General features: G+C 42.9%; 2 protein-coding genes across 2 annotated transcripts; both read left to right on the forward strand.

Annotated features, from left to right (window-relative positions):
• The first annotated feature begins 530 nt into the window (after positions 1–530).
• Positions 531–5,712, forward strand: LOC117444958 (uncharacterized). Its single transcript, XM_034080351.2, has 5 exons — positions 531–595; positions 3,756–4,085; positions 4,171–4,339; positions 4,925–5,052; positions 5,348–5,712. Exons 2-5 carry the CDS (start codon positions 3,888–3,890, stop codon positions 5,669–5,671), a joined length of 819 nt encoding a protein of 272 aa, XP_033936242.1. The 5' UTR covers positions 531–595; positions 3,756–3,887; the 3' UTR covers positions 5,672–5,712.
• Positions 5,713–8,060: 2,348 nt separating this feature from the next.
• Positions 8,061–8,816, forward strand: LOC117444959 (tubulin beta chain). The gene has a single exon (XM_034080352.2). The coding sequence runs from the start codon at positions 8,143–8,145 to the stop codon at positions 8,704–8,706; it is 564 nt and encodes a 187-aa protein (XP_033936243.1). The 5' UTR covers positions 8,061–8,142; the 3' UTR covers positions 8,707–8,816.
• The last annotated feature ends 373 nt before the right edge of the window (positions 8,817–9,189 follow it).

A 9,189-nucleotide genomic window follows, 5' to 3' on the forward strand; every position in this document is an offset into this window, starting at 1 on the left:
ATGTATCGCATTCTGTAGAGAAGGGAGACTGGCGTTTGTCGCTGTTTGGAAAGAAAGTGAGAAAAGAGGACAGAATAACACGGCGGATATCGCGTTTTGCGTAAAATTGAATGTTGACTTTTCAATACCGACGAAATGCAATACTGATTTCGGCGGGAACTCATTTTTTTCAAAAGTGGCGTTTATCGCGTTTTGGAACCAAACTCTTCATATGTCCTTGTTAGCTAGGTGAAATGTTTGTGCTGAATGCTAGGCAATTGTTGTTTCAGATTGTCAACGCAGCCCTGCATTCAAAGCCAGGTGGTGACCAAGTCATCAAGGAATATGAGAAAAAAAGAGTCTTTGTGATGGTACAAGAAGAAAAATGATCAATATACTTGTGGCAGACATGGTAGAGAGCCATGGGTAAGTATTGTATGCTTAAAATCTTGTTTTGATTTGATACACTTTCTTCATTTTCTGTCTTTATAAATATTTGTAATACATTTGTTTCTTCTCAGATAGGATCCCTCCAGTCCATGTCCGCATTACCTACGCACTTGGCATTACAACGTTGTTCCCAAATTTAAAAGACCCCGATTCAAAGAATGGTTATGTAAGTATTGATATTAATATGCTTTTGTTTTTAATAGGGCCGGGACTTTAACACGTTAATTACGATTAATTAATTACACAAAAATTAACGCGTTAAAAAAATTAACGCATTTTAATCGCACTTATTTTTGCACAGCGGAACCTTTCTCACTGGATGAGTTTCAAGCGTACCGATTATACTGGAGCACCAACTAACGTTCATGACTTCAGCATGGGACTTCAAACAACAACAAACCACGGTGAACAATAGTCAAACATGAACGAACAAGCTGATGAGACCGCTTTGGTCGGCCCCGTGGATGGGACATTTTGTTTTAAAAAAACGGACGGATGGAAGCGTCGATAAGAGCACGGTTGTGTGCAAATTATGCAAAAAAGAATGTGCATATCACCGCAGCACATCAAGCCTAAAGTATCACCTAAATGTAAAGCATGTAGCAGCTAGCGTGGACGTTAGCCCGACTCCGAGTGCAAGGAACCACACCCTGACCCAACCCACACTCAACCAGACGACTGGTTTCAGGGCCAGGATAAGTAAGTCCACGTCTGAGAAAATAACCAGCTCACTGGATTGTCACTGGGCTCGACATTAAGGACTGCCCGATGGCCCGGGGCCATCTAGCATTTAGCTCGGGCAATGAAGCCTCACCTGCTAGTTGCCCGATCGGGCAATCTATTATGCCAGTATCATGCAGCTCGCGGATCCAGTAATGAGTGACCCGACAGTAAAACTAAACATATCTACAGTATAACTAGTTTAGGTAGTTTGAGAGGTAATTAAAATAGCTACGTGTGATATTCTAACCTGAAGTGTGTGTTACTTTTGTTCCGCTCACCGCTGCATGCGATCATGCAGAGCTGCGTGTCGAGTCTCGACTCGTCAGCAGCAGCTGATCTCTCTCTCCCGTCAGATTAGACTTCACTCGCGTTTATGTCCATATCGATCAGATGCAGCTAGTTCTAGCTAATGATAGGACTACCTGCTTATTAAAAGACAACTACACAATAAGTGTCGCTATGCAACTGGATGAGGCCACAAAGTATAGCACAGCATTATGCATTTGTTTACATGCCCACCGGAGCCCCGAGGCATTACCAACAGATCAACGCACAATCAACCCACACAGGACATCTCTTTCTCCACATTAAGTATTAGACATTAGAGTTGACTATTCTTGTCTGTCACATACTCTTCTTATCTGTCACATAAGTGGCGCAACTGAAGCGGTATTGCTCTAAAGGGAAATTATTTTGACCGAAGATATTTAGATTTGCCGGCTAACGGGAACTCTGACGTGTGCTTCGCGGATGCGCTCGGCTCCTCTCGACTGCTGCTCGGGTCTGCTCGGTCAGCTTCCGGATGAGGAGGCATTCGTTCGACCAACTTACAGTAGATAACATTACAAACATTTTTAACAGGGGCCATAATAGTGTAAATAATGTTTGTTTTGGCAGTTATAACTGAATGTAATGTTTTCTACTTTTTTCCATCTGAGAAGGCATTTGCCTTCATCAGATGGAAAGTGTTTTGACCAACAACTTAAGTATTTCTTAAAGCTATGCAGGGCATGCAAGCGAGCAATCACAAACAAGAACAAACAAACAAGTGAAATGAAGAATACAATTGAAATTGTACAATATAATATTGTGGTGGTTCATCTTATAATTCAGTCTAGAGAATGCACCAGACAGCATCTAAGATCTGCAAAAATTAAAAAATGTCTAGGGGGAGGCCCCCCAAACCCTTCGTGCCATTTCGTCCGCATGGATTTTTCAGGGCAATCTCTATTGGGCTCAGGGCCATCTGTAAATTAGCTTAGATGGCCCTGTGCTTAAAAATGCGATTTAAAAAAATGCGATTAATTTCGATTAATTAATTACAAAGCCTCTAATTAATTAGATTAATTTTTTTAATCGAGTCCCGGCTATAGTTTTTAAAGCTAATATATTACTTTCTGCTATAATAATACATTTTATTTCTATAGCGCTTTTCTTGAACCCAAAGACGCTTTACGTTAGGGAGGGAGGGTAGACAAACAAAACAAAAAACCACAAAGAAACAAAACAAAAGCAGTCAGGAGGAAGTTGGTTGAGGGGGGGGGGGCTTATAGATACAGAGTTGAAGAGGTGGGTTTTGAGTCGGGACTGGAACCGGGTGAGAGACTCAGACTCACGGAGGTCTTGGGGGAGGGAGTTCCAGAGCTTCGGGGCTGCCACAGAGAAGGCTCTGTCCCCGAAGCTCCGGAGTTTGGCCTTGGGGATGGAAAGCAAACCGGCTGAGGTGGATCTGAGGGACCGGGGTGGTTGGTAGAGGGTGAGGAGGTCAGTGAGGTAGGGGGGGGGGGCAGATGGTGGAGGGCTTTGAAAGTGAGGACCAGGAGTTTGTAGTGGATGCGGTGTGAAACGGGGAGCCAGTGGAGTTCTTTGAGGACCGGGTGATGCCATGATTTGGTGTGGGGGAGGAGTCTGGTGGCTGCGTTCTGGACACGCTGGAGTCTACTGGGGGATGTAGTGCTGATGCCGTAGAGGAGTGAGTTGCAATAGTCAAGGCGGGAGGAGATGAAGGCGTGAACGAGTCGCTCAGCTGCAGGGCGGGTGAGAGAGGGACGGCCTTTGGCAATATTGCGGAGGTGGAAAAATGAGGTTTTTACAACTTGACGGATGTGGGGCTCGAGGGAGAGGGTGGGGTCAAATATAACGCCACGGTTGCGTTCCTGGGTGGAGGGGGAAACAGGGGGGCCATCAATGGTGACTGTCAGGTTGGGGTTTTGTTGAGGGTGGATTTGCAGCCGATGAGGAGGAGTTCAGTTTTACTGCTGTTGAGTTTGAGGAAGTTGTGTTGCATCCAAGATTTTATTGCAGTCAGACAGGATTCGATGTGGGGGGGGGGTAGTTGGGGGATTTGGTGCTGAGGTAAATCTGTGTGTCATCAGCGTAACAGTGAAAGTCCAGGTTGTATTGGCGGAGAATCTGACCAAGGGGGAGGATGATGATGATGAAGAGGAGGGGGCCGAGTGTTTAAGTAACAGTTGAATTATTTAACCCATAACCATGCCACAGCTCTTGCATGCATTAAATCGAACACACATGACACAGGTCATGTTTAGGATCATTCCTTGATCTTAACCAGGTGATGGATTAACTTTTAATTAAATCAACAGGAGCATTTCTATGATCACCAGAGTGGTTCTGGTTACCTGGCATGGAGGCTGAGAACTGTGCAGCGCAACTCGGCTCAAGAAATCGAGAAATCCAAGGTCTCTTTTCAAGGCGGACCTAAGACTCATCGCAGCATGCATTCACCTGTGAGGCCGTTATCAGGTGATGAATGCAATGAAGCGATGTCGGTGATGAGGCACTCAAGTGACATGACCCTGGCCCAAGACAAAATGAAGGCAACATTTCAGCAAAGACAAAAGGTTGTTCAAGACCGAGCCACAGCCTCCACTGTCCTAGACCTTTTTCCAAGATTCCTGGACACATCAGGCTTGGTAAGAAATAACGACTTTTGAAAAGCTTTGTGGTAGTTCATTTTGCTCACTAATGTAGTTTTCCCTGTCATGTTTTGTGTTTAAGATTGAACAAGACTTCACTATGCTCTTTGGCAAGGAAGTCTCTGGTACATTTCTTGCGAAATGGCCAACGTTCTTCAAACCGAGGATCATTGCAGATTGCAAAAATCTTCCTGGAAGTTTGCACGTGGATGAGCTTCTTTTGTCTGCACAACAAGAATCTGATGATGGTGGTAAGTGTAAATTGGTGTCTTCAGTGTTCCCTATCTAATCTAAAGTATTGGACCATACCAGAGCTTTTCGTGTTTTGGCTGCTTTGCTCCATATCCCATGTACTTAACATAACTGCTGGCCAGTTTTTGTATACAATATTAAATTAATGCGATATGGAAATCAACTTCTGGGGAGACTCAGGTCCATCTATTATCAATCATTATTCTAAAAACATATAATAATAATAATAATAATACATTGCATTTCGAATGCGCTTTTCCAGGTGCTCAAAGACGCTTTACAGTGGTGATAAAACATGATAAAATAACATTTAAAAGTTATTAAAACAGCAATACAGCATAATTCACAGATTAAAAGCCAGTCTGAAGAGGTGTGTTTTGGTCAGTGTTTTGAAAGTGGGGGGGTCAGTGCAGTCTCTGATGTGTTGTGGGAGGGAGTTCCAGAGGGTGGGGGCAGCGATGGAGAAGGCTCTGTCATCAAAAAGCATCAAAGCATCAATGATCTGTGAAAAATAGGCTCAAACATGAGATAATATTGGTAAAGTCATTCAAGTAATTGAAATGGTGTAAATTATTTGTCTGTAGTATGGGACTGTGAGCTGGCTGCCATCCTTCTGCTTCTTCACCTGTTGCCGCCAACATCCAAGGGCAAGAAGTCACCAGTCAAGATTAGTGCAAAGGATGCTGCTGGCCGCCTGGTGAAGTTCTTAAGGGTATGTTCTTTCGAAACGTTTTTGATATATATTTCCATTTAGAAAACAACAGATGTTTGATTGTAAAGATCTGATAGTAATTTTGAAGTAGCTTGACATGTTGCAGATTTTTTTTAAATGTTCAGACCGGGTTGGTGTTTTACAACACGGGAGCAGCTTTTGTCCTAATTTGAAAGTAATTGTGAAAGGAAAAAATAATTGTGCTCTTCCAGTCATTTGAAGATTTTATCCTAATTCTTCTCCAAATTCCAAGTTCTGTTCCTTGTGATTCATTCGCTGTCTCTTTTTCTCTCAGGTCGGGAAAAGCATTGAGACCTTCCTCAAGGACACTGGCCCTGCTCAGCCGTTTCTCCTGTGTGTTGGAGAAAGAAACGACAGCATCCAACATTTCTACATCGTCATGGACCAAAAGGCCATTCCTTGTAAGACGCAGACTGGAGTTGCTGCCTTTGACGAGCTCTTCAAGGCACATTTTGCTTTTGCTGTGTCTTATGATGAAGCACTATGCAACTTCTACACATTCATCCAGACAACCGTGTATGGCATTGATGTTGGAAGTGTGAAGGAAAGTCCTCGAGTCAAGGAAATTAGAGCAAGACTTCTTCACAGTTCAGTTTGAAAGGCAGTCCTTTCTGACTTGAACTAATGTTCACATGTTACATTTGCGAGGTACACCACATAAACTGTTCAGTGTTATTTAGACATTTGAAGTTTCAGCATGGTTTGTACCCAGGAAGGTCTTTGCGTTTGCACTGTGGAGAGCTTGGATGTTTATTTGTGTTTTGCACATACTCTGGTTACAAGCGGCACCTATCTCGAGCACATGAACACAGTGTTGATCCAGATGTCGCCAGCCATGTTGAGTTTGAACCTGGAGCTTCTGCTGGAGCTTCTGTTTCACAGTCAGTTAATGTGGATTCTCCTGTGATGGTCACTACACACATCCCGATGGAGAAAAAGAAATGACTAGACATGTGCAGCTCAGTTATTGCTCAAGTACAAGCATCAGGACTTCCTGAAAGTACTGTGCAATGTTTAGTTGGTTCGATGGAGGAACTGGTTAAGGACATCCATGCCCATGCAAAAGAAGCTGTGGTTGAATGTTTGTCATCTGAAGCATCGAAAGAAACCCTAGAAAAAGTTGAGAATTGTTTTGATCAGCTTGGGAATCCTTTTTCATGTCTTAACACAGAATCTAAACGGATGAGGCATTTTGAGGAGAAATGGAAAATAGTTCAACCTGTCGAGTATATTCTTGGTGTGCGTTTTGATACACGCAGAGATAAAACCACAGGACTATACAGGCAAGTTCCTGTCGATGATAAGTTCATGTATGTACCCATCATGGGGTCTCTTTCATCCATGTTTAAGAACACGGAACTTTGTAACAGTTTTCAAAGAGCTAAACAACACCAGGAGGGCTTTCACAGAGATGTAAACGATGGCGCGTACTTCAGGAACCACTGTTTATTCTCACAACAAGAGCATGCTATGCAGATACAGCTCTACTATGATGATTTTGAGACCGCTAATCCATTAGGCTCAAAAAAGGGTGTGCACAAACTTGGCTGTTTATTTTATTTTGAGAAATGTCCCTCCAAAGCTTAATTCTGTGTTGATGAACATTCATCTTGTATCTCTCTTACACTCAGAAGACTTAAAGAAATATGGGTTTGACGCTATTCTAAAGCCACTTCTCGACGATTTAAAGATTTTAGAAGTTGAAGGAATGCAGGTGCCTTTTTCAACCACACCTGTGAAAGGTTCAGTGTTTCAGGTCACAGGTGACAACTTGGCTATACATGGCCTTTTTGGTTCTGTTGAATCATTTAGTGCAAAGTACTGTTGTCGTTTTTGTTTAACTGAAAAGGGAGAGATGCAATCAGTTTTCAGTGAAGATCATCCAGGTTTAACTTTACGTTCTAAAGCCTTCATTCAGAACACTGTGCTGCCATTCAACAAAATCCTGCTTTGGCCTCAACATTTGGTGTTAAAAAAACCTGTCCACTCAATTCCCTACGGCTGTTCCATACTACAGACAACTACGCAGTAGATATAATGCATGATTTACTGGAAGGAGTGGTGCAGTATGAGTTGAAGCTTGTGTTTCAGTACCTGATAAGGAACTGTATATCCAGAAGTTAATTGTCAGAGAGAATCACGAGCTTCAATTATGGATTTACACGGAGGAAAAACAGGCCAAGTGGGCTAACACTGGATGATGATGGCAACAATCTTGGCCTTAATGCTGTTCAGTCCTGGTGTCTTTTGCGCAATACCCCATTGATGTTTGGAGATTTAGTTAGCAGGAATGATAGCTGCTGGAACTTGCTGCTCCTCTTAGTACAGATTGTGAACATTGTCTTTTCACCCATTGTAACTGAAACATCTTATTTTTGATCATCATACACTTTTTAAATCTCTGTTTCCAGAACGAAATTTGATTCCCAAGCACCACCATATGATACATTACCCAAGCTGTATTAGGAAGATTGGGCCACTAATACACATGTGGTGCATGAGGTTTGAAGGCAAGCACACCTTTTTCAAAACGTCTGTAAAGAACTTTAAAAATATCACAAAAACACTGGCAAAGAGACATCAGAATCAGTTGGCTTTTCATTTTGATAACTTTTATTTTAAAAGATTCCAATTTGGCCCCATTACTGAAGTCTTGGTCAGCAGTTTGGAGGGCAGTGAGGTGCTGCATGAAACTTTTGATATGTCTTGTATTGTTCCCACAACTTCCTGGGTCAAAAGCTATGGCACAGAGTACCAGCCTGGGATGTATGTATGTTCTGGTGTTGAAAATGAGATGCCTTTGTTCAACAGGATTGTCAGTGTGATTGTTAAAGAGGACAATGCTTATCTTCTAACTTGTAAAGTCTCAACAACATATTTTGATGATCACTTAAATGCATTTAGTATCGAGGAGAAAAGCGATGTATTCACACGGATCTGTGTAGATGACCTGCCATACTACAGACCATATGATAGGCAATTTTCAAATGACACTGATGGCCAAATGTCACCACATGCCTCAGGTTCCCTGGACAGCTCAACGCTGACCTGCGTAAGCTTGCTGTAAACATGGTGCCCTTCCCCCGTCTGCACTTCTTCATGCCAGGCTTCGCCCCCCTCACAAGCAGAGGCAGCCAGCAGTACAGATCCCTTACTGTGCCCGAGCTCACCCAGCAAATGTTTGACGCCAAGAACATGATGGCTGCCTGCGATCCACGTCACGGCCGCTACCTGACAGTGGCTGCCATCTTCCGTGGCCGCATGTCAATGAAGGAGGTTGACGAGCAGATGCTGAACGTGCAGAACAAGAACAGCAGCTACTTCGTTGAATGGATCCCCAACAACGTGAAGACCGCTGTCTGCGACATTCCTCCCCGTGGCCTCAAGATGGCTGCTACCTTTATTGGAAACAGCACTGCCATCCAGGAGCTGTTCAAGCGCATCTCTGAGCAGTTCACAGCTATGTTCAGGAGGAAGGCCTTCCTCCACTGGTACACCGGTGAAGGTATGGATGAGATGGAGTTCACTGAGGCTGAGAGCAACATGAATGACTTGGTGTCAGAGTACCAGGATGCCACTGCTGAGGAGGAGGGAGACTTTGAAGAGGAGGGGGAGGAAGAAGATCTGGCCTAAAATCCCTTTTCAAAAATCTAAATGTAAGATTTTAAGTTCTTGCCACATTCAGTGTTCTGTCTGATAATGTTGGTTTAAGATGGAATGTTGTCTCAAGTGTTCTGTCTGCTTTTACGTTTGAATAAAATGTAATGTTCCAAGATCTTTCAGTGTTCTGGCTGCTGTTCCAGTTAATATATTAATCTGCAAGTGTAGCTGCTTACAATTTTCTCCCGAAATTAACTAATGCACTCAAATGTAGGTTCAAAGATATCAACTGTGTATATATGACAATACCATACATGAGCTCATTTTTGTTGTTGTCACAAATATGCTTAATAAAGGAAATACACAAGCAGAACATGACACGAGAACAATGCCAGATCACATGCTGCAGCATAAACAATGGCTTCCTCGTGACCATTCCAAAGGCTGAAATTATCCTTACACAACGTATCATAGTTGTCAGTAGTCATGTGAATAATACAGATTTCTATAGTTAAT

This window comes from Pseudochaenichthys georgianus, chromosome 4 (genome assembly GCF_902827115.2).
Source record: "Pseudochaenichthys georgianus chromosome 4, fPseGeo1.2, whole genome shotgun sequence".
Classification (NCBI taxonomy): Eukaryota; Metazoa; Chordata; class Actinopteri; order Perciformes; family Channichthyidae; genus Pseudochaenichthys; species Pseudochaenichthys georgianus.